At 42.9% G+C, this 25327-nt stretch overlaps 1 protein-coding gene across 1 annotated transcript in view; it reads left to right on the top strand.

The window, feature by feature from the left end:
• Positions 1-25327, top strand: part of LOC120019396 (ryanodine receptor 3-like) — a 146764-nt gene that overhangs the window by 48325 nt on the left and 73112 nt on the right. Inside the window, exons 9-13 of the mRNA XM_038962685.1 lie at positions 3307-3381; positions 9314-9470; positions 11425-11592; positions 22094-22215; positions 23052-23235. Of these exons, the coding sequence (XP_038818613.1) occupies positions 3307-3381; positions 9314-9470; positions 11425-11592; positions 22094-22215; positions 23052-23235 (706 nt within the window). The remainder of the gene's footprint in view (positions 1-3306; positions 3382-9313; positions 9471-11424; positions 11593-22093; positions 22216-23051; positions 23236-25327) is intronic.

Below are 25327 nucleotides of genomic sequence, written 5' to 3'. Positions count from 1 at the left end.
TTACGGATCCCATACAAGTTTGTAATTAAGCCACATGAAAGTTTTTATGTTCAAGAAGGCATTTAAAAAAAAATCTAAACAATACTAATAAATATATGCATATAGTACCAGTCAAAAGATTGGACACATCTACTCATTGTCTTGTTTTAGTGTTGGTCAGGACGTGAGCTGGGTGGGCATTCTATGTTGTGTGCCTAGTTTGTCTGTTTCTATGTTTGGCCTAATATGGTTCTCAATCAGAGGCAGGTGTTTTGTGTTGTCTCTGATTGGGAATCATATATAGGTGGCTTGTTTTCTGTTGGGGTTTGTGGGTGGTTGTTTCCTGTCTCTGTGTTTTCTCTGCACCAGCTAGGACTGTATCGGTTTGCCACTTTTTGTTATTTTGTATTTGTAAGTGTTCTCTGTTTATCGTTTAATTAAACATGTTGAGCACTGGCTACGCTGCGTGTTGATCCGATCCCTGCTACACCTCCTCTTCTCTTGAAGAGAGGGAAGGCTGCCGTTACACTCATTCAAGGGTTTTTCTTTATTTTTACTATTTTCTACATTGTAGAATAATAGTGAAGACATCAAAACTATGAAAGAACACATATGGAATCATGTAGTAACCAAAAAAGTGTTAAACAATTAAAAATATATTTTAGGTTCTTCAAAGTAGCCACCCTTTGCCTTGATGACAGCTTTGCACACTCTTAGCAATCTCTTAACCAGCTTCATGAGGTAGTCACCTGAAATGCTTTTCCAACAGTCTTGAAGGTGTTCCAACATATGCTGAGCACTTGTTGGCTGCTTCTCCCCTTGGGGTCATTGTCCTGTTGAAAAATAAATGATAGGCCCACTAGGCACAAAACAGATGGGAGGGTGTATCGCTGCAGAATGCTGTGGTGATGTGCTGGTTCATGCTGGTTAAGTGTGCCTTGAATTCTAAATAAATTACTGACAGTGTCCCCAGCAAAACACCTCCACACCATCACACTCCTGCTTCATGGTGGATACCACACATGCGCAGATCATCCATTCACCTACTCTGTGTCTCACAAAGACACAACGGTTGGAAACAAACATCTCAAATTTGGACTCATCAGACCAAAGGACAGATTTCCACCTGTCTAATGTCCATTGCTGGTTTTTCTTGGCCCAAGCAAGTCTCATCTTATTGGTGTCTTTTAGTAGTGGTTTCTTTGCAGCAATTCAACCATGAAGGCCGGATTCACGCAGTCTCTTCTGAACAGTTGATATTGAGATGTCTCTGTTAATTGAACTCTGTGAAGCATTTATTTGGGCTGCAAACTGAGGTGCAGTTAATTGCCGATTTCTGAGGCTGGTAACTCTAATGAACTTATCCTCTGCACCAGAGGTAACTCTGGGTCTTCCTTTCCTGTGGCGGTCCTCATGAGAGCCAGTTTCATCATAGCACTTGATCGTTTTTGCGACTGCACCTGAAGAAAATTTCAGTTCTTGAAATTTTCTGGATTGACTGACCTTCATGTGTTAAAGTAATGATGGACTGTCGTTTTTCTTTGCTTATTTGAGCTGTTCTTGCCATAATATGGACTTGGTCTTGTACCAAATAGGGCTATCTTCTGTAAACCAACCCTACCTTGTCACACCACCACTGATTGGCTCAAACACATTAAGAAGGAAAGAAATTCCACATATTCACTTTTAAAACCTATTAGGGATAGGTGTTCCGCTAGTGGAACAAACAACAGAAATCTCAAAATAAAAATTCCTAAAACATACAAGTGATATACATCAGCTTAAAAATAAACTTATTGTTAATCCAACCACAGTGTCAGATTTCAAAAAGACCACGGCGAAAGCATTCCATGCGATTATCTGAGGACAGCGCCCAGCACACAAAACATTACAAACAGTAACCAGCCAAGTAGAGGAGTAACAAAAGTCAGAAATAGCGATAAAATGAATCACTTACCTTTGATGATCTTCATATGGTTGCACTCACAAGACTCCCAGTTACCCAATAAATGTTAGTTTTGTTCGATAAAGTCCGTCTTTATATCCAAAAACCTCAGTTTTGTTGGTGCGTTTTGTCACAGCAGGCAGACGAAAAATCCCAAAAGTACCATAAAAGTTTGTAGAAACATGTCAAACGATGTTTATAATCAATCCTCAGGTTGTTTTTGTCATAAATAATCGATAATATTTCAACCGGACAATATCTCCGTCAATAGAAAAGGAAAAACAAGAATGCACACTCCCGGTCATGCGCAGAAAACATCTCTGGAAATGTCCACTGTCCACTCATTTAAAGTGGTGTTTCTCCCTCATTTTTCAGAGTAAAAGCCTGAAACAATGCCTAAAGACTGGCCACATGTAGTGGAAGCCATAGGGATCGTGAACTGGGTCATAAGTCTGTGTATGGTGGATAGGCTTTCAATGGAAAAAAAGCCATTTCAAAATAATATCTTTTCCTGGATGGATTTTCCTCTGATTTTCGCCTGCCATATCAGTTCTGTTATACTCAGACATTATTTTAACAGTGTTGAAAACTTTAGAGTGTTTTCTAACCAATACTACCATGCATATGCATATCCTAGCTTCTGGGCAGTTTACATAGGGCACCTTATTCATCCAAACTACTCAATACTGCCCCCGTTCCCAGAAAGGTTAACAAGGCACACTTGTTAATTTAAATGCATTCCAGGTGACTACCTCAAGAAGCTGGTTGAGAGAATGCCAAGAGTTTGCAAAGCTGTTATCAAGGCAAAGGTGGCTACTTTGAAGAATCTAAAATCTAAAATCTAATTGTATATATATAACACTTTTTTGGTTACTACATGATTCCATATGTGTTATTTCATAGTTTTGATGTCTTCACTATTATTCTACAATGTGGAAAATAGTAAAAATAAAGAAAAACCCTTGAATGAGTAAGTGAATCCAAACTTCTGACTGGTACTGTATATATACACATTTTTGCGGGCCCTACTGGGGGTGCAGGGTAGCCTAGTGGTAAAGATGTTGCTGGTTTAAATCCCTGAGCCAACTAGGTGAAACATTTGCCGATGTGCCCTCGAGCAAGGCACTTAACCCTAATTGGTCCTGTAAGTTACTCTGGATAAGAGCGTCTGCTAAAATACAAAATGTTTAAATATAAGTCAAGTGCCTCAGATCCTGTAACTGCTCACATTTAGTTTTCGTTTTAAAATGCACTAGGAAGAGAGTCATTTTTTATTGCAAAATCACTGTGTTTAATAGAGACAAATGTCCTGGTTTAAATCGAACTTAGTCTGTTTTAAAGGATCCAGACCTGACCCCTCTCCTCCCTCTTTTTGTCCCCAGGATTGTGAACTATGAGATGGGTAAAGGAGCATCCAGGGCCCGCTCTCTATGGAGGCTGGAGCCCCTCAGGATCGGGTGAGCTGATACACACGCAGCCACACACACAAACACAAACACCGATACCTAACCCTACCTCACCCTCTCTAATTTCTCCATCTCCCTGCCAGATGCTCACTCACCTAGACACCAATATGCTTTCAGATACTTTTCAGGGTAGTGACACTTTCCACCCAGGATATAAAATATATTATAAACTGGCTGGTTAGAGCCCTGAATGCTGATTGGCTGACCGCCATGGTATATCAGACCCTATACCACTGATATGGCAAAACATTTATTTTTACAGCTCTAATTACATTGGTAACCAGTTTATAATAGCAATAAGGCACCTCGGGGGTTTGTAGTATATGGCCAATATACCAAGGCTAAGGTCTATGTCCAGGCACTCTGCGTTGCGTCGTACACAGCCCTTACCCGTGGTATATACAGTAGGCCATATACCACACCTCCTCGGGCCTCATTGCTTAATTATAAAACTGGTTGCTTGGCTCCTGGATGCTGATTGGACAAGCAGCGTTCCAAGCCGTGCTGTATTGGTCGTCACAGACACACCTATGCCTGCTAAGGTTCCATCTGAAAATCATAACTGCCTCTGCAGAATATCATGTCGCTGTCTGAATCATCTCTTGTATTTATTTCAACTTGCACATTATTTCCCATTGCTTCCAGCCTAGCTTTTAGTTTGGTACAGCAGGGTTAATATAAACCTAGCATTTAGTTTGGTACAGTGGGGGTTAATATAAACCTAGCATTTAGTTTGGTACAGCAGGGTTAATATAAACCTAGCATTTAGTTTGGTACAGCAGGGTTAATATAAACCTAGCATTTAGTTTGGTACAGCAGAGTTAATATAAACCTAGCATTTAGTTTGGTACAGTGGGGGTTAATATAAACCTAGCATTTAGTTTGGTACAGCAGGGTTAATATAAACCTAGCATTTAGTTTGGTACAGTGGGGGTTAATATAAACCTAGCATTTAGTTTGGTACAGTGGGGGTTAATATATACCTAGCATTTAGTTTGGTACAGCGGGGGTTAATATATACCTAGCATTTAGTTTGGTACAGCAGGGTTAATATAAACCTAGCATTTAGTTTGGTACAGCAGGGTTAATATATACCTAGCATTTAGTTTGGTACAGCAGGGTTAATATATACCTAGCATTTAGTTTGGTACAGCAGGGTTAATATAAACCTAGCATTTAGTTTGGTACAGTGGGGGTTAATATAAACCTAGCATTTAGTTTGGTACAGCAGGGTTAATATATACCTAGCATTTAGTTTGGTACAGCAGGGTTAATATAAACCTAGCATTTAGTTTGGTACAGCAGGGTTAATATATACCTAGCATTTAGTTTGGTACAGCAGGGTTAATATAAACCTAGCATTTAGTTTGGTACAGTGGGGGTTAATATAAACCTAGCATTTAGTTTGGTACAGTGGGGGTTAATATAAACCTAGCATTTAGTTTGGTACAGTGGGGGTTAATATAAACCTAGCATTTAGTTTGGTACAGTGGGGGTTAATATAAACCTAGCATTTAGTTTGGTACAGCAGGGTTAATATAAACCTAGCATTTAGTTTGGTACAGCAGGGTTAATATAAACCTAGCATTTAGTTTGGTACAGCAGGGTTAATATATACCTAGCATTTAGTTTGGTACAGTGGGGGTTAATATAAACCTAGCATTTAGTTTGGTACAGCAGGGTTAATATAAACCTAGCATTTAGTTTGGTACAGTGGGGGTTAATATATACCTAGCATTTAGTTTGGTACAGTGGGGGTTAATATAAACCTAGCATTTAGTTTGGTACAGTGGGGGTTAATATAAACCTAGCATTTAGTTTGGTACAGCAGGGTTAATATATACCTAGCATTTAGTTTGGTACAGCAGGGTTAATATAAACCTAGCATTTAGTTTGGTACAGCAGGGTTAATATATACCTAGCATTTAGTTTGGTACAGCAGGGTTAATATAAACCTAGCATTTAGTTTGGTACAGTGGGGGTTAATATAAACCTAGCATTTAGTTTGGTACAGTGGGGGTTAATATAAACCTAGCATTTAGTTTGGTACAGTGGGGGTTAATATAAACCTAGCATTTAGTTTGGTACAGTGGGGGTTAATATAAACCTAGCATTTAGTTTGGTACAGCAGGGTTAATATAAACCTAGCATTTAGTTTGGTACAGCAGGGTTAATATAAACCTAGCATTTAGTTTGGTACAGCAGGGTTAATATATACCTAGCATTTAGTTTGGTACAGTGGGGGTTAATATAAACCTAGCATTTAGTTTGGTACAGCAGGGTTAATATAAACCTAGCATTTAGTTTGGTACAGTGGGGGTTAATATATACCTAGCATTTAGTTTGGTACAGTGGGGGTTAATATAAACCTAGCATTTAGTTTGGTACAGTGGGGGTTAATATAAACCTAGCATTTAGTTTGGTACAGTGGGGGTTAATATAAACCTAGCATTTAGTTTGGTACAGTGGGGGTTAATATATACCTAGCATTTAGTTTGGTACAGCAGGGTTAATATAAACCTAGCATTTAGTTTGGTACAGCGGGGGTTAATATATACCTAGCATTTAGTTTGGTACAGCAGAGTTAATATAAACCTAGCATTTAGTTTGGTACAGTGGGGGTTAATATAAACCTAGCATTTAGTTTGGTACAGTGGGGGTTAATATAAACCTAGCATTTAGTTTGGTACAGTGGGGGTTAATATAAACCTAGCATTTAGTTTGGTACAGCAGGGTTAATATATACCTAGCATTTAGTTTGGTACAGCAGGGTTAATATAAACCTAGCATTTAGTTTGGTACAGCAGGGTTAATATATACCTAGCATTTAGTTTGGTACAGCAGAGTTAATATAAACCTAGCATTTAGTTTGGTACAGTGGGGGTTAATATAAACCTAGCATTTAGTTTGGTACAGCAGGGTTAATATATACCTAGCATTTAGTTTGGTACAGCAGAGTTAATATAAACCTAGCATTTAGTTTGGTACAGTGGGGGTTAATATAAACCTAGCATTTAGTTTGGTACAGCAGGGTTATAAACACTATAACCCCATCAGGTACTATAACCACTATTACCCCATCAGGTACTATAACCCCATAATGTACTATAACCACCTTAACCCCATCAGGTACTATAACCACTATTACCCCATCAAGTACTATAACCCCATAATGTAATAAAACCACTATAACCCCATCAGGTACTATAACCACTATTACCCCATCAGGTACTATAACCCCATAATGTACTATAACCACCTTAACCCCATCAGGTACTATAACCCCATAATGTACTATAACCACCTTAAAACCCCATCAGGTACTGTAACCACTATAACCCCATCAGGTACTATAACTCCATCAGGTACTGTAACCACTATAACCCCATCAGGTACTATAACCCCATCAGGTACTATAACCCCATCAGGTACTATAACTCCATCAGGTACTATAACTCCATCAGGTACTATAACCACTATAACCCCATCAGGTACTATAACCACTATAACCCCATCGGGTACTATAACGCCATCAGGTACTATAACCACTATAACTCCATCAGGTACTATAACCACTATAACCCCATCAGGTACTATAACCCCATCAGGTACTATAACCACTATAACTCCATCAGGTACTGTAACCACTATAACCCCATCAGGTACTATAACCCCATCAGGTACTATAACTCCATCAGGTACTGTAACCACTATAACCCCATCAGGTACTATAACCCCATCAGGTACTATAACTCCATCAGGTACTATAACCACTATAACCCCATCAGGTACTATAACCCCATCAGGTACTATAACTCCATCAGGTACTGTAACCCCATCAGGTACTATAACCCCATCAGGTATTATACCCACTATAACCCCATCAGGTACTATAACCACTATAACCCCATCAGGTACTATAACCCCATCAGGTACTATAACCACTATAACCCCATCAGGTACTATAACCACTATAACCCCATCAGGTACTATAACCCCATCAGGTACTATAACCCCATCAGGTATTATAACCACTATAACCCCATCAGGTACTATAACCACTATAACCCCATCAGGTACTGTAACCACTATAACCACATCAGGTACTATAACCCCATCAGGTATTATAACCACTATAACCCCATCAGGTACTATAACCCCATCAGGTACTGTAACCACTATAACCACATCAGGTACTATAACCACATCAGGTACTATAACCACTATAACCCAATCAGGTACTGTAACCACTATAACCACATCAGGTACTATAACCCCATCAGGTACTATAACCACTATAACCCCATCAGGTACTGTAACCACTATAACCACATCAGGTACTATAACCCCATCAGGTACTATAACCACTATAACCCCATCAGGTACTGTAACCACTATAACCCCATCAGGTACTATAACCACTATAACCCCATCAGGTACTGTAACCACTATAACCACATCAGGTACTATAACCCCATCAGGTACTATAACCTCATCAGGTATTATAACCACTATAACCCCATCAGGTATTATACCCACTATAACCCCATCAGGTACTATAACCCCATCAGGTACTGTAACCACTATAACCACATCAGGTACTATAACCCCATCAGGTATTATAACCCCATCAGGTATTATAACCACTATAACCCCATCAGGTACTATAACCCCATCAGGTACTATAACCACTATAACCACATCAGGTACTATAACCCCATCAGGTATTATAACCCCATCAGGTATTATAACCACTATAACCCCATCAGGTACTATAACCCCATCAGGTATTATATCCACTATAACCCAATCAGGTACTATAACCCCATCAGGTACTATAACCCCATCAGGTACTATAACCACTATAACCCCATCAGGTACTATAACCCCATCAGGTTTTATAACCACTATAACCCCATCAGGTATTATAACCACTATAACCCCATCAGGTTATAAATGGTCTCTGGACGTTTATTTCACTGCCCAAACACATCCTGGTCCCATCTACCACCAGCCTTCCACAGCCCAAACACATCCTGGTCCCATCTACCATCAGCCTTCCACAGCCCAAACACATCCTGGTCCCATCTACCATCAGCCTTCCACAGCCCAAACACATCCTGGTCCCATCTACCATCAGCCTTCCACAGCCCAAACACATCCTGGTCCCATCTACCACCAGCCTTCCACAGCCCAAACACATCCTGGTCCCATCTACCATCAGCCTTCCACAGCCCAAACACATCCTGGTTCCATCTACCACCAGCCTTCCACAGCCCAAACACATCCTGGTCCCATCTACCACCAGCCTTCCACAGCCCAAACACATCCTGGTCCCATCTACCATCAGCCTTCCACAGCCCAAACACATCCTGGTCCCATCTAACATCAGCGTTCCACAGCCCAAACACATCCTGGTTCCATCTACCATCAGCCTTCCACAGCCCAAACACATCCTGGTTCCATCTACCACCAGCCTTCCACAGCCCAAACACATCCTGGTCCCATCTACCACCAGCCTTCCACAGCCCAAACACATCCTGGTCCCATCTACCACCAGCCTTCCACAGCCCAAACACATCCGGGTCCCATCTTCCATCAGCCTTCTTATCTCTGGGCTTAGGTGACAGATTCTCCAACAGCCATGCCACACATTCTGACTTGCCGTTTGTACTGAGATATTTTGAAACAATGGATGTGCTTCATTGTGGAAGGATGCTGAAATGCCTGAGGCAGCGGCTGTATATCTCTTTGTCGCAAAGACAGCATGCATCAATGTCTCTAGATTGAAATAGACATTGCTATGGCAGACACATTTTGACTCCGTTGATCCCCTCTCTGTCATTGGAAAAGGGTTATAGGGACCACTGCAGAATTTAGATTAACGTCTGTTTGGGTTCTTCCCCTCTTTGTGATTGGTCAGTTGGAGTGGTAGCCACATTCGCTATGGGCAGGCGTTTCGTCTGCGTCACCTGTCCACCGGTCACTACCTGGCGCTGACCGAAGAACATGGTCTGGTCTTACAGGAGAGAGAGAAGTCTGATACCAAGTCCACCTCTTTCTGCTTCAGGGCTACCAAGGTTTGTTCCGGACAAATACCAACACTATTAAGTCTTTTAATCATTCTTTGTCTTTCAAAGTAAACTTTGTTTTACATTTACTCACAAAAAGGTGGATTGGAGTATGTTGTGGGTAAAACTAGGGCTGTGACGATACCAGTATTGCAATATTTTTTCCCCATAGCAAAAAATAAAAACACCAAGCCTGCTGTATGTAAAATATGGTGTGCTATAGCTTGGGAAAATACATAAATGTGACTCTGGATGACAACATAATGATGTTTGATTCCAACATTAGGGCTGTTTTCCTAAAGGAGTTAAATCCGCTTCATCCCGGCCGTAAGTAAAACCGTGGCATTTTCTAGAGAAAAGACTGTACTGTGCCTGAAAAAGGTCAGAGCACACGAAGACACACCTATATTTTTTAAGAGCACGTCAGATTTATCCTTTAACTTTTAAAAGGTCATCCTTGTACCCTATACACAACAATCAGTTACATTCTAGTCCATAACGCTGAAATGCCAAGGAACGGTCGACGCAAGTCACACAGTCCATTAACAACCCAACCAATCAACACAACCAAGGTGTATGGTGAACCAATAGAATTAGAATGCATTGTAATTATACGGCGGAACCTTCATTGCATTCTACAACCACAGTGCATGGCCAGGAAGGATATGAAGAAGCAAACAGAAGGACACTCTGTCTGTAACTGACTGCTCCAGATTCAATGCTATTCTGCTCTATGTGGTAGTAATGATTGCACACAGGCACACGAACACAATATCTGTTTAATTCTCTCACTCCTCTTTCCTATTTCCTCCTCTCTCTCTCTCTCTCTCCCTCTCTCTCTCCCCCCCTCTCTCTCCCTCTCTCTCTCCCTCTCTCTCTCCCTCTCGCTCTCGCTCTCTCTCTCCCTCTCTCTCTCTCTCCCTCTCTCTCTCTCTCTCTCTCTCTCGCTCTCTCTCTCCCTCCGTCTCTCTCTCCCTCTCTCTCTCTCTCTCTCTCTCTCGCTCTCTCTCTCCCTCCGTCTCTCTCTCCCTCTCGCTCTCTCTCTCCCTCTCTCTCTCTCTCTCTCGCTCTCCCTCTCGCTCTCCCTCTCGCTCTCTCTCTCGCTCTCTCTCTCTCTCGCTCTCTCTCTCCCTCTCTCTCTCCCCAGTGGCAGTTCTAGACCATTTCAACTGGGGGGGGCCAAGCTGGGGCCAGTTGTACTGTTAGAGGGGCCAGTTACATTAGACGTTATTGTTGTCATATTGTTTTTGTCACAGGGGCACTGCCCCCCCCCCCCCCGAACCGCTAGTGTCTCTGTCTCTCTCTCTCTCTCTCTCTATGTTTCCATCTCTCTCTCTCTCTCTCTCTCTCTCTCTCTCTCTCTCTCTCTCTCTCTCTCTCTCTCTCTCTCTCTCTCTCTCTCTCTCTCTCTCTCTCTCTCTCTCTCTCTCTCTCTCTCTCTCTCTCTCTCTCTCTCTCTCTCTCTCTCTCTCTCTCTCTCTCTCTCTCTCTCTCTCTCTCTCTCTCTCTCTCTCTCTCTCTCTCTCTCTCTCTCTCTCTCTCTCTCTCTCTCTCTCTCTCTCTCTCTCTCTCTCTCTCTCTCTCTCTCTCTCTCTTCCATCTCATCCCCATGCCCACCCTTTCAGTATTAATGTGAAGTTGATGTCCAGAAGGACACACAGTGTTATACATGGACTTTAATCGGCTCCCCTTTACCTGCTGTAATCAGCGGCCAGCATCCATATCTGATGAGGTGTGAATGGGTTCTGTGTGTGTCTGTGTGTGTGTGTGTGTGTGTGTGTGTGTGTGCCATTAGTGGTTCTGACCCCAAAAAATGCTGTTACTGTTTCCCTGTGGCAAGTAATGAATAGGCTCTCTAACATGCCTCTCTGATTAGTGTGTAATCTTCATTTGTTATGTGTGTGTGTGTGTGTGTGTGTGTGTGTGTGTGTGTGTGTGCGCGCACGCGTGCTCCCTCCCCCAGGAAAAGATAGAGTCGGGTACAAAGAATCGAGACATAGAAGGTATGGGAGTAGCAGAGATCAAGTACGGGGACTCGGCCTGCTTCGTGATGCACGTGGCTACAGGTCTGTGGCTGTCCTATCAGGCGCCTGACGCTAAAGCCTCCCGCATAGGACCCCTGAAGAGAAGGGTGGGTTATTATACATGGTCACTGTACTGATGGTGTGGAAGAAGTGTGTAAAAATCGCAATGTCCTTTCAAATAATAATTGAAGCGGCGATCAGCAGATGAAACAATAACTAAGCGTTCTGTTTGGGTAAAAAGCTGAGGGACGGGACTGGAGAAGTGTAACCACTCTCAAATTCATAGACAGAGCTATGGATGCAAGGACTGACCATGCATGATATAAACAATTATAGTTTTAACCATGTTTTGAGGCTACATAGTGTTTATTTTACATCGGCGTAAAATAATGCTTATATTTTAGATTCTGATGAGGTACGCCATAAGCTCATGAGGTATTTATGGGTTATATTGTGGGTTAATGGGTACATTGATTCTTGAAGTTTAATCATACACTTGTTAACTTGATAATGAGATGTACTGTAGGTCTATGGCCAATGAAATCACTGCACTGTATACTACTGTAAGTATGCCTCTCAACAGTAGCGGGACGTTGTTCAGTGAAACCAGAGTAGTCATAATACGATGACTCAATCAGTCTTTATGGCTTAAGCACATTGATACATACTTTATACTACCGTAGATGGGTTGGTTGTTTAGCAACAAAACCGACCTGTACATAACTATGGGGTAAACCAGACAGGGTTGGCTTGGATTGTTGATAACTTGTAAACTAGATTTTGTCTCCAATGTTCATGGAAAACATAAATAAAGTTAGCTAGCAAGCCTATTTTTTTGCCATATTAGCGAGTCACTTGCGTTTCCCCACACATGGCAGATTATTGTCCTTGTTGCTATCTATCTGGCCATCCAGAATCACAACACACTGACTTCTGCCCCTTTGAAGCGCACACATCATTTATGTGATGTTGTCACCTAACCAGTCTCTAAGAAGGGCTCCCGAGTGGCACAGCGGTCCAAGGCACTGCATCTCAGTGCAAGACGCGTTACTAGGTGTGAAAGACTCAGCAGACTGCTGGCATTACACATCTGGCTAAAAGACTACTGTAGCTCTGCTGGAGTTACTTTTATTGATAACTTGGACACCTTCTGGAAACAGAAGATACTCTACAGGAATGACGGAGTCCATCCAAATCATCTTGGCTCCTGGACTCTGTTTACGCATTTCAAGGCTGCGTTGAAACAATGACTGGTAAATGATCCAAGACCAGCTCAGTTAATCCCTACCATTGTGACAATGAGTCGTCATAATGCTGCATCAAATGTACATGATCTTAGGAGCGTTGGCAAACACAATGTAAGTCATTTAATTTATGTGCCCCAAATTGCACAGAATACATCTCTTTATCCTACAGCTATTGTAAGCAGTAATCATGAGCCTATAAACCAGAGTTACACTGTTGGCACTGAGGCGGTGTGCCCTAGTAGGAAGACCACTTTATGCAGCTCACCCTGCACTATCAGCTCCCATGTAAATAACACGACCAAGTCTACCTCTGATAAGTTTCCCAGTAAAGCATTAAAAACAATCAAGCAACCCAGAAAAGTGCTAAAAAATAGCCCATATTAACATATGTAGCCTAAGAAACAAGGTCCATGAAGTCAATATCTTGCTTGTAACAGATGACATTCATTTTCAGACTATCTCTGAAACTCACTTATATAAAACCTTTGATGATACAGTGGTAGCAATACATGGTTATAACATCTACCGAAAAGACAGAAATGCCAACTGGGGTGGTGTTACGATCTATATTCAGAACCACATTCCTGTAAAACTTAGAGATTATCTATTCAAATCAAATCAAATGTATTTATATAGCCCTTCTTACATCAGCTGATATCTCAAAGTGCTGTACAGAAACCCAGGCTAAAACCCCAAACAGCAAGCAATGCAGGTGTAGAAGCACAGTGGCTAGGAAAAACTCCCTAGAAAGGCAAAAACCTAGGAAGAAACCTAGAGAGGAACCAGGCTCTGAGGGGTGGCCAGTCCTCTTCTGACTGTGCCGGGTGGAGATTATAACAGAACATGGCCAAGATGTTCAAATGTTCATAAATGACCAGCATGGTTAAATAATAATAATCACAGTAGGTGTCGAGGGTGCAACAGGTCAGCACCTCAGGAGTAAATGTCAGTTGGCTTTTCATAGCCGATCATTGAGAGTATCTCTACCGCTCCTGCTGTCTCTAGAAAGTTGAAAACAGCAGGTCTGGGACAGGTAGCACGTCCGGTGAAGAGGTCAGGGTTCCATAGCCGCAGGCAGAACAGTTGAAACTGGAGCAGCAGCACGGCCAGGTCGACTGGGGAGAGCAAGGAGTCACCATGCCAGGTAGTCCTGAGGCATTGTCCTAGGGCTCAGCTCCCCCGAGAGAGAGAGAAAGAAAGAAAGAGAGAAAGGGAGAATTAGAGAGAGCATACTTAAATTCACACAGGACAGTGGAGAAATACTCAAGATATAAAAGACTGACCCTAGCCCCCCGACACATAAACTACTGCAGCATAAATACTGGAGGCTGAGACTCGAGGGGTCAGGAGACACTGTGGCCCCATCCGAAGATCTAATGTTAAATACTGTTGAAGTAATATGGCTACAGGTTCATCTGCCTCACCTAAAGCCCATTCTTGTGGGAAGCTGCTGTAGACCATCAAGTGCTAACAGTCAGTATCTGGATAATATGTGTGAAATGCTTGATAATGTATGTGATATCAATAGAGAAGTATATTTTCCATGTGATTTAAATATTGACTGGCTATCATCAAGCTGCCCACTCAGGAGAAACACTTCAAACTGTAACCAGTGCCTGCAACCTGGATCAGGTTGTCAGTCAACCTACCAGGGCAGTTACAAACAGCACAGGAATTAAATCATCAACATGTATTGATCAAATTTTTACTAAAGCTGCAGATATTTGCTTTAAAGCAGTATGCAAATCCATAGAATGTAGTGATCACAATATAATAGCCATATCTAGGAAAACCAAAGTTCTAAAGGCTGGGCCTAATATAGTGTATAAGAGGTCATAGAATACGTTTTGTAGTGATTCATATGTTGATGATGTAAAGAATATTTGCTGGTCTGTGGTGTGTAATGAGGAGCAACCAGAAGCTGCACTTGACACATTTATGAAACTACTTATTCCAGTTACTAATAAGCACGCACCCATTAAGAAAATGACTGTAAAAACTGTTAAATCCCCTTGGATTGATGAGGGATTTAAAAATTATATTTACATTTACATTTAAGTCATTTAGCAGACGCTCTTATCCAGAGCGACTTACAAATTGGTGCATTCACCTTATGATATCCAGTGGAACAACCACTTTACAATAGTGCATCTAACTCTTTAAGGGGGGGGGGGGGGGGTTAGAAAGATTACTTTATCCTATCCTAGGTATTCCTTGAAGAGGTGGGGTTTCAGGTGTCTCCGGAAGGTGGTGATTGACTCCGCTGACCTGGCGTCGTGAGGGAGTTTGTTCCACCATTGGGGTGCCAGAGCAGCGAACAGTTTGGTTGAGAGGGATGAGGCAGAAGGCATGGCAATTAAGTCTGGCAGCCCAACTGATTGGCAAATGTACTGCAAATTAAGAAATTATTTGACTAAACTAAATAAAAATAAACTACACTATGAAACAAAAATAATTTATATGAAGAATGATAGTAAAAAGCTTTGGGGCACCTTAAATTACATTTTGGGAAACAAAGCCAAATCGGCTCCTTCATTCATTGAATCAGATGGCTCATTCATCACAAAGCCCACTGATATTGCAACTTACTTTAATTACTTTTTCATTGGCAAGATAAGCAAATTTAGGGATGACATGCCAGCAACAAACGCTGACACTACACAGCCAAGTATATCGGATCAAATTCTGAAAGACAAGAATTGTACTTTTGAATTCTGTAAAGTCAGTGTGGAAGAGGTGAAAAAATTATTGTTGTCTATCAACAATGACAAGCCACCAGGGTCTGACAATCTAGATGGAAAATTACTGAGGATAACAGCAGATGATATTGCCACTCCTATTTGCCACATCTCCAATTTAAGACTACTGGAGAGTGTGTGCCCTCAGGCCTGGAGGGAAGCTAAAGTCATTCCTATACCCAAGAATAGTAAAGCCCCTTTACTGGCTCAAATAGCCGACCAATCAGCCTGTTACCAACCTTTAGTAAACTTCTGGAAAAAATGGTGTTTGACCAGATACAATGCTATTTCACAGTAAACAAATTGACAACAGAATTTCAGTATGCTTATAGGGAAGGACACTCAACAAGCACAGCACTTACACAAATGACTGATGATTGGCTGAGAGAAATTGATCATAAAATTATTCTGGGGGCTGTCTTGTTATACTTCAGTGTGGCTTTTAACATTATTGATCATAGTCTGCTGCTGGAAAAACTTAAGTGTTATGGCTTTACACCCCCTGCTATAATGTGGATAAAGAGTTACTTGTCTAACAGAACACAGAGGGTGTTCTTTAATGGAAGCCAATCAAATATAATCCAGTTAGAATTAGGAATTCCCCAGGGTCGCTGTTTAGGCACCTTGCTTTTTCAATTTTTACTAACGACATGCCACTGACTTGGAGTAAAGCCAGAGTTTCTATGTATGCGGATAACTCAACACTATCACGTCAGCTACTACAGCGACTGAAATGACTGCAACACTCAACAAAGATCTGCAGTTAGTTTCAGAGTGGGTGGCAAGGAATAAGTTAGCCCTAAATATTTCTAAAACTAAAAGTATTGTATTTGGAACAAAACACTCACTAAACCCTAACAACTAAATCTTGTAATAAATAATGTGGAAATTGAGCAAGTTGAGATGACTGAACTGCTTGGAGTAAAACTAGATTGTCATGGTCAAACATATGATGCAGTAGTAGCTAAGATGGGGAGAAGTCTGTCTATAGTAAAGCGATGCTTTGCCTTCTTAACAACACTATCAAGAAGACAGGTCCTACAGGCCCTAGTTTTGTCGCACCTGGACTACTGTTCAGTCGTGTGGTCAGGTTCCACAAAAAAGGACTTAGGAAAATTGCAATTGGCTCAGAACTGGGCAGCACGGCTGGCCATTGGATGTACACAGAGAGCTAATATTAATAATCTGCATGTCAATCTGTCCTGGCTGAAAGTGGAGGAGAGATTGACTTCATCACTACTTTAATTTATGAGAGGTATTGACATGTTGAATGCACAGAGGTGTCTGTCTAAACTACTGGCACACAGCTCGGACACCCATGCATACCCCACAAGACATGCCACAAGAGGTCTCTTCACAGTCCCCAAGTCCAAAACAGACTATGGGAGGCACACAGTACTACATAGAGCCATGACTACTCTATTCCAAATCAAGTAACTGACGCAAGCAGTAAAATTAGATTTAAAAAACAGATACAAAACACCTTATGGAACAGCGGGGACTGTGAAGCAACACAAACATTGGCACAGACACATGCACACACACACACACACACACACACACACACACACACGATAACATACGCACTATACATACACATGGATTTAGTACTGTAGATATGTGGTAGTGGTGGAGTAGGGGCCTGAGGGCACACACTGTGTTGTGAAATCTGTGAATGTATTGTAATGTTTCAAAATTGTATAAACTGCCTAAATTTAGCTGGACCCAGAAAGATTAGCTGCTGCTTTGGCAGCAGCTAATGGGGATCAATAATAAATACAAATACTACAGTCCCTAGTTCGAATCCAGGCTGTATCACATCCGGCCATGATTGGGAGTTCCATAGGGCGGCGCGCAATTGGCCCAGCGTCATCCGGGTTTGGCCAGGGTAGGCCGTCATTGTAAATAAGAATTTGTTCTTAACTGACTTGCCTGGCTAAATACAGTTGAAGTTGGAAGTTTACATACACCTTAGCCAAATATTTTGAAACAAAAATTTTCACAATTCCTGACATTTAATCCTAGTAAAAATTCCCTGTCTTAGGTCAGTTAGGATCACCACTTTATTTTAAGAATGTGAAATGTCAGAATAATAGTAGAGAGAATGGTTTATTTTAGCTTTTATTTCTTGCATCACATTCCCAGTAGGTCAGAAGTTTACATACACTCAATTTGTATTTGGTAGCATTGCCTTTAAATTGTTTAACTTGGGTCAAACATTTCGGGTATTCTTCCACAAGCTTTCCACAATAAGTTGGGTGAATTTTGGCCCATTTCTCCTGACAGAGCTGGTGTAACTGAGTCAGGTTTGTAGGCCTCCTTGCTCGCACACGCTTTTTCAGTTCTGCCCACAAATTTTCTATAGGATTGAGGTCAGGGCTTTGTGAATGCCACTCCAATACCTTGACTTTGTTATCCTTAAGCCATTTTGCCACAACTTTGGAAGTATGCTTGGGGTCATTGTCCATTTGGAAGACCCATTTGCAACCAAGCTTTAACTTCCTGACTGATGTCTTGAAATGTTGCTTCAATATATCCACATAATTTTCCTGCCTCATGTTGTCATCTATTTTGTGAAGTGCACCAGACCCTCCTGCAGCAAAGCACCCCCACAACAAGATGCTGCCACCCCCGTGCTTCACGGTTGGCATGGTGTTCTTCGGCATGGTCATTATGGCCAAACTGTTCTATTTTTGTTTCATCAGACCAGAGGACATTTCTCCAAAAAGTACGATCTTTGTCCCCATGTGCAGTTGCAAACCGTAGTCTGGCTTTTTTGTGGCGGTTTTGGAGCAGTGACTTCTTCCTTGCTGAGCGGCCTTTCAGTTTATGTCGATATAGGACACGTTTTACTTTGGAAAGAGATACTTTTGTACCTGTTTCCTCCAGTATCTTCACAAGGTCCTTTGCTGTTGATCTGGGATTGATTTGCACTTTTTGCACCAAAGTTCGTTCATCTCTAGGAGACAGAATGCGTCTCCTTCCTTAGCAGTATGACGGCTGTGTGGTCCCATGGTGTTTATACTTGGGTACTATTGTTTGTGCAGGTGAACGTGGTACCTTCAGGCGTTTGGAAATTGCTCCCAAGGATGAACCAGACTTGTGGAGGTCTCCAATTTTCTTTCTGAGTTCATGGATGATTTCTTTTGATTTTCCCATGATGTCAAGCTAAGAGGCACTGAGTTTGAAGGTATGCCTTGAAATACATCCACAGGTACACCTACAATTGACTCAAATGATGTCAATTAGCCTATCAGAAGCTTCTAAAGCCATGACATCATTTTCTGGAATATTCCAAGCTGTTTAAAGGCACAGTCAACTTAGTGTATGTAAACTTCTGACCCACTGGAATTGTAATACAGTGAATTATAAGTGAAATAATCTGTCTGTAAACAATTGTTGGAAAAATTACTTGTGTGATGCACAAAGTAGATGTCCTAACCGACTTGCCAAAACTATAGTTTGTTAACGAAATTTGTGGAGTGGTTGAAAAACGAGTTTTAATGACTCCAACCTAAGTGTATGTAAACTTCCGACTTCAACTGTACATAAAAAGTAGTGGGCTCATCTGGTGTGGGTATTGCATATTGGAACAGACTGTAGTTGAATAAAGAATCCCCATAATGAGATTACCTAATCAGAGGATTAAAGGCTAGTGGGATAGTTTCCCACTGTGAGTTACACTGTACCAGCTGGCTTGTTGTCAAGGTGACCTGGCCTGTGAGCAGAGCAGAGGTGGTGTTTGTTTTCTCTGGCCACTGGCCCAGGACGAGCTGCATAATACCCAGTGGAGAGAGGGAGATGGAGAGAGAAGAGCTGCTGGGGAGGGAGAGACAGATAGAGAGAAGAGCTGGTGGGAAGGGAGAGAGAGATAGAGAGAAGAGCTGGTGGGAAGGGAGAGAGAGAGATAGATAGAGAGAAGAGCTGGTGGTAAGGGAGAGAGAGATAGAGAGAAGAGCTGGTGGGAAGGGAGAGAGAGATAGAGAGAAGAGCTGGTGGGAAGGGAGAGAGAGATAGAGAGAAGAGCTGGTGGGAAGGGAGAGAGAGAGATAGAGAGAAGAGCTGGTGGGAAGGGAGAGAGAGAGATAGAGAGAAGAGCTGCTGGGAATGGAGAGAGAGAGATAGAGAGAAGAGCTGCTGGGAATGGAGAGAGAGAGATAGAGAGAAGAGCTGCTGGGAATGGAGAGAGAGAGATAGAGAGAAGAGCTGGTGGGAAGGGAGAGAGAGAGATAGAGAGAAGAGCTGGTGGGAAGGGAGAGAGAGATGGAAAGAGAGAAGAGCTGGTGGGAAGGGAGAGATAGACAGAGAGAGAAGAGCTGGTGGGAAGGGAGAGATAGAGAGAGAAGGGCCGCTGGGGAGGGAAAGAGAGAGATAGAGAGAAGAGCTGGTGGGAAGGGAGAGAGAGATAGAGAGAAGAGCTGGTGGGAAGGGAGAGAGAGATAGAGAGAAGAGCTGGTGGGAAGGGAGAGAGAGATAGAGAGAAGAGCTGGTGGGAAGGGAGAGAGAGATAGAGAGAAGAGCTGGTGGGAAGGGAGAGAGAGATAGAGAGAAGAGCTGGTGGTAAGGGAGAGAGAGATAGAGAGAAGAGCTGGTGGGAAGGGAGAGAGAGATAGAGAGAAGAGCTGGTGGGAAGGGAGAGAGAGAGAGATAGAAGAGCTGCTGGGAATGGAGAGAGAGAGATAGAGAGAAGAGCTGGTGGGAAGGGAGAGAGAGAGAGATAGAAGAGCTGCTGGGAATGGAGAGAGAGAGATAGAGAGAAGAGCTGGTGGGAAGGGAGAGAGAGAGATAGAGAGAAGAGCTGGTGGGAAGGGAGAGAGAGATAGAGAGAAGAGCTGGTGGGAAGGGAGAGAGAGAGATGGAAAGAGAGAAGAGCTGGTGGGAAGGGAGAGAGATAGATAGAGAGAAGAGCTGGTGGGAAGGGAGAGAGAGAGATAGAGAGAAGAGCTGGTGGGAAGGGAGAGAGAGATAGAGAGAAGAGCTGGTGGGAAGGGAGAGAGAGAGATGGAAAGAGAGAAGAGCTGGTGGGAAGGGAGAGAGATAGATAGAGAGAAGAGCTGGTGGGAAGGGAGAGAGAGATAGAGAGAAGAGCTGGTGGTAAGGGAGAGAGAGATAGAGAGAAGAGCTGCTGGGGAGGGAGAGAGAGATAGAGAGAAGAGCTGGTGGGAAGGGAGAGAGAGATAGAGAGAAGAGCTGGTGGGAAGAGAGAGAGAAGAGCTGGTGGGAAGGAAGATAGAGAGAAGAGCTGGTGGGAAGGGATAGACAGATAGAGAGAAGAGCTGGTGGGAAGGGAGAGATAGACAGAGAGAGAAGAGCTGGTGGGAAGGGATAGACAGATAGAGAGAAGAGCTGGTGGGAAGGGAGAGAGAGATGGAGAGAAGAGCTGGTGGGAAGGGATAGACAGAAAGAGAGAAGAGCTGGTGGGGAGGGAGAGAGAGATGGAGAGAAGAGCTGGTGGAAAGGGAGAGATAGAGAGAGAAGGGCCGCTGGGGAGGGAAAGAGAGAGATAGAGAGAAGAGCTGGTGGGAAGAGAGAGAGAAGAGCTGGTGGGAAGGAAGATAGAGAGAAGAGCTGGTGGCAGAGCTGCTAACTCTCACGCGTTGGCCGTGAGACACGCATTTGGCCCTCTTCTCACGCTCTCACGGCACACCTCTTATATCTCACTTACTGAAAACCGCTGCTTTTAATTTTCTAATTAGTCCCTTGTATAGTCAGCAAGTTGGGGGAGGAGAGAGAGAGATGGAGAGAGAGAAGAGCTAATGGGGAAGGGGAGAGGGATGGAGAGAGAGAAGAGCTGGTGGGGAAGGGGAAAGGGATGAAGAGAGAGAAGAGCTGATGGGGAAGGAGAGAGAGAAGAGCTGGTGGGGAAGGGGAGAGGGATGGAGAGAAGAGCTGGTGGGGAAGGAGAGAAAGAGGGAGAGAGAGAAGAGCTGATGGGGAAGGGGAGAGGGATGGAGAGAGAGAAGAGCTGATGGGGAATGAGAGAGAGATGGAGAGAGAGACGAGCTGGTGGGGAAGGAGAGAGAGAAGAGCTGATGGGGAGCGAGATGGAGAGATGGTAGCGAGGGAGAGAGAGAGGAAAAGAGACTGGGGAGGAAGAGAGAGAGACATGAGTTGATCCCTCCGCTCTCAGAAGAGATAACTGTAACTACCTGTCACCGTCCCTCTCTCATCACATCTAAATGACCGCCTCATATGTTCTGACACATCCTGTCTGGGTGGGAGCTAACTGGAGGAGAGGAGGAGACCTAAGCCAACTCACAGCTCAGCTCATATAACACCTCACTTGATTGGATGTGATCAGAACCATGTATTCAGAGAGTTGGGGCAATGTGGTTTCTGCATTATGATGCATTTACATGACACTACAACATTCTATAGCAGCCATGTTAGAACCCCATTAACGTTACATGAGGAATATTTCAACAATGCTATGTAACGGAATGTCTAGAATTGGAAAAATATTCAAAACACTCTAAGTACACTATATGGCTCTGCATGTGATTAATGAGTAACAACGGACATGTTACATTGAGTTGCACAGATACCTGTTTGTGGTAATGTCTGTGTCAAGTACTTCTAATAATGTCTGTCTATAATGTGTGTGTTGTGTATTTGCGAGACAGGCCTGTCTGCATGCTGAGGGTCACATGGACGACGGTCTGACCCTTCAGCGTTGTCAACACGAGGAGGCACGGGCTGTACGCATCATCAGGAACACTACTGTCCTCTTCAGCCACTTCATCAAGTAGGGCTGTGTGTGTGTGTGTGTGTGTGTGTGTGTGTGTGTGTGTGTGTGTGTGTGTGTGTGTGTGTGTGTGTGTGTGTGTGTGTGTGTGTGTGTGTGTGTGTGTGTGTGTGTGTGTGTGTCTGCTGCTGCTGCTGCTGCTGCTGCTGCTGCTGCTGCTGCTGCAGCAGCAGCATTGGTAACCTAGACAGTTTAAGGACCGTCATCTATTCCAGAAAATACAGAACACGGTTGGACACATTTTGTATGAGCTAGTTGAATGTTCCTGAATGCTACGGAATGTTCCTGAATGCTACTGAATGCTCCTGAATAATAATACTAAATGCTCCTGAATACTACTGAATGCTCCTGAATACTACTGCATGCTCCTGAATGCTCCTGAATACTACTGAATGACAAGCCGATTCATATGAACTTGCGCAATAGAGATCCAATCGCAGCTGCAGAACCGATGGCAATTTTCCTGCTTTTGTGTGATTAGGCATGGATTAGTTCTCATGAAATTAGCCTGCCGTGGATTCACTTCCAGTGACTGATTTCGGAAATGATCTGCTGTAGAATTTGCGCAATGTAATTTGAAAACAATTGAGATGGTTTGAGACCATTGTAGATAAGTGATATTAATGTAGCCTATCAACAGTAAATTAGTTTTATGTCACTCTTTTTTTCCCTCTCTCTATCCCTCTCTGCTTACTCCTTTTTCTCACTCTTCTTGTCCCTGCCCCTCTCCCTGCCCCTCTCCCTGCCCCTCTCCCTGCCCCTCTCCCTCCCCTCTCCCCGCCCCTCTCCCCGCCCCTCTCCCTGCCCCTCTCCCTGCCCCTCTCCCTCTCCTCTAGGGGTCTGGACAGTATAGGAAGGAATAAGAACGTGGAGGTGTCTCTGCCTAACTTTGACGAGGTGTTGCAGACGTTGGATGATCTGATTGAGTACTTCAAACAGCCCGACTCAGAACTGGAACACGAGGAGAAACAAACTCTGCTGAGATCTCTCATCAAACGACAGGACCTCTTCAAAGAGGAGGTGAGCTCCCAGGGCTCCGGGACCTCAGGTTTAATCAGGGCTAAATTTGAGTTAATCTCAGTTTTGGGCTGTTTTGTTCTGGAACCCATTTGCCAGGATCCGGTACGTCTCGTGGCCTGAACAATTATTTTCACTATTTGCAATGTAAAAATTCAAATAAAAGCAATCAGAGTTAATTCAAGTTGACTCTGTAATTCTCCTGGCTGCCCCTTAAAACACTTAACGTAAAAACGGCCCTGATATTCTAAGAAATTATTTGTGTTGTGCCGGCCCTGGTTCATGGTTTGCACAACATTGTAGCCTATATAGACCAACGCGTGGTCATTACTGTGGTGAGAGAGAGAATCGCACCTGTATCTCTCATAGAACTAGAATGAGAATCACTTTCTATGATCTCTCTCTCTCTCTCTGCTCTGATAGACGTGAGCCTGCAACTCTCATCTCTTCAGCGTTGCACTTCATTTACTTCCTTACAGAATCATAGCTGTGGGAAGGCTGCTGGAAATACTGCAGCACCACTGATAAAGTGAAATACATTTGCCAAAGTTATAGAATTACTGCTGTCTGTTCAGAATGAAATGAAATCATTCAGAATACACCAGGAATAGGTCTATAATTTAGCCACAGAGTATCGAAAGCTTTAAAATATATATATATATATATATCCTAGCTGTGGCAACACGCGGCAAATGGATCCTGCTGAAAAGAGAAGACTAGTCTGTCTGTAGTGCTACCAAATATGTTATCAATGTCCAAATAGGCCTATTGAGCGAACAGTATTGTTTTACATTAAAACAAGAGAGAGATAGACTTGAGAGCATCGGCCTTCACAGGTGAGTGAGCTGTGTGTCATTGGGCGAGTCAGTGAAACTGGACAGTTTGTTTAGGACTATAACCTCCTCCTCATATTGTACCGTATGTGTTTCTCCTCACACCTACGTCTGGATTTGAGACAAGGTCGTTTTTATTGATCTCAGATTGTCAGTTTGTCAGTGTCCAAGTTAGCCTGTCATTTCCATCATTTGTGAGGTATTAAAACAGGTTCAGCTAAAGTCTCCCGTCTTCTAAAATGATGTAGAACTGCATGAAATGTGTTTATAGAGGCCACATTTGTCCCGGACCCTAAGCTACAACATATTTCCCCCGCGTGTGCAACTTCTGCAAGCGCTTCTACTCTACTACTTTATGTCAGTACGCAAAATAAATGATAATGCATGCAATGCAATGCTTTATTAGAAAGAGTCCCCTGGTCATCTCTCTCTCTCTCTCTCTCTCTCTCTCTCTCTCTCTCTCTCCCTCCCTCCCTCCCTCCCTCCGGATTTACAAATTAAGCACTGGTTAAAGGATCATGTTTGACACTTCTGCATACTGTACCTGCCTGCTGTTGACTTTCCAAGTTGTAACTTTCTTTAGTGTACAGACTTAAGTCACATGATTTGGACTCGAGTCTGACTCGAGTCACAAATTTGATGATTTGAGACTCGACTTGATAGAAGAAAAAATAACTTAAAACTTGACTTCGACTTGGAGACTCAAGACTCGGGGCTCGACTTTGACTTGAGACCGATGACTTGAAATGATCCGTAACGTTTTGTCACTCATTTTTTGGCATAAAGTCTCCATGGATTAGGCTACTCTCCACACAGCCAGAGACTGTATCTCACTTGCGAAAAACAGATTGACTAGTGAAACACACATTCCGCCCTCTGATTGGACCAACTGTCAATCAACATAGGTCAGGTGAGCTAGATCAGCAAGAAGGTTTTGGGGAGTCGTGAGTCATGAATTACAATTCATATGATGTGTTACGAGTTGCAATTTGTACAAATTTATGTAACAAATTTGCAAAACGGATGAATTCCAATTTGTTGTTGCTAACTTTAGCTATGTGGCTAATGCTAACATTAGCTAGGTTAGGGGTTAGGGTTGAGGGTTAAGGTTAGGGTTGAGGTTAGAGTTAAGGTTCGGGTTAGGAGTTGGTTAAAAGGTTAAGGTGAGGGTTAGGAGAATGGTTAGCTAACATGTTACGTAGTTACAAAGTAGCTAAAAAAGTAGTAAGTAGTTAGCTAAAATGCTAAAGTTGTCTGTGATG

The sequence above is a fragment of the Salvelinus namaycush genome, chromosome 24 (genome assembly GCF_016432855.1).
Source record: "Salvelinus namaycush isolate Seneca chromosome 24, SaNama_1.0, whole genome shotgun sequence".
NCBI classification, from domain to species: domain Eukaryota; kingdom Metazoa; phylum Chordata; class Actinopteri; order Salmoniformes; family Salmonidae; genus Salvelinus; species Salvelinus namaycush.
Note: the sequence above shows the minus strand (reverse complement) of the source record. Positions and strands in the feature narration are given on the sequence as shown.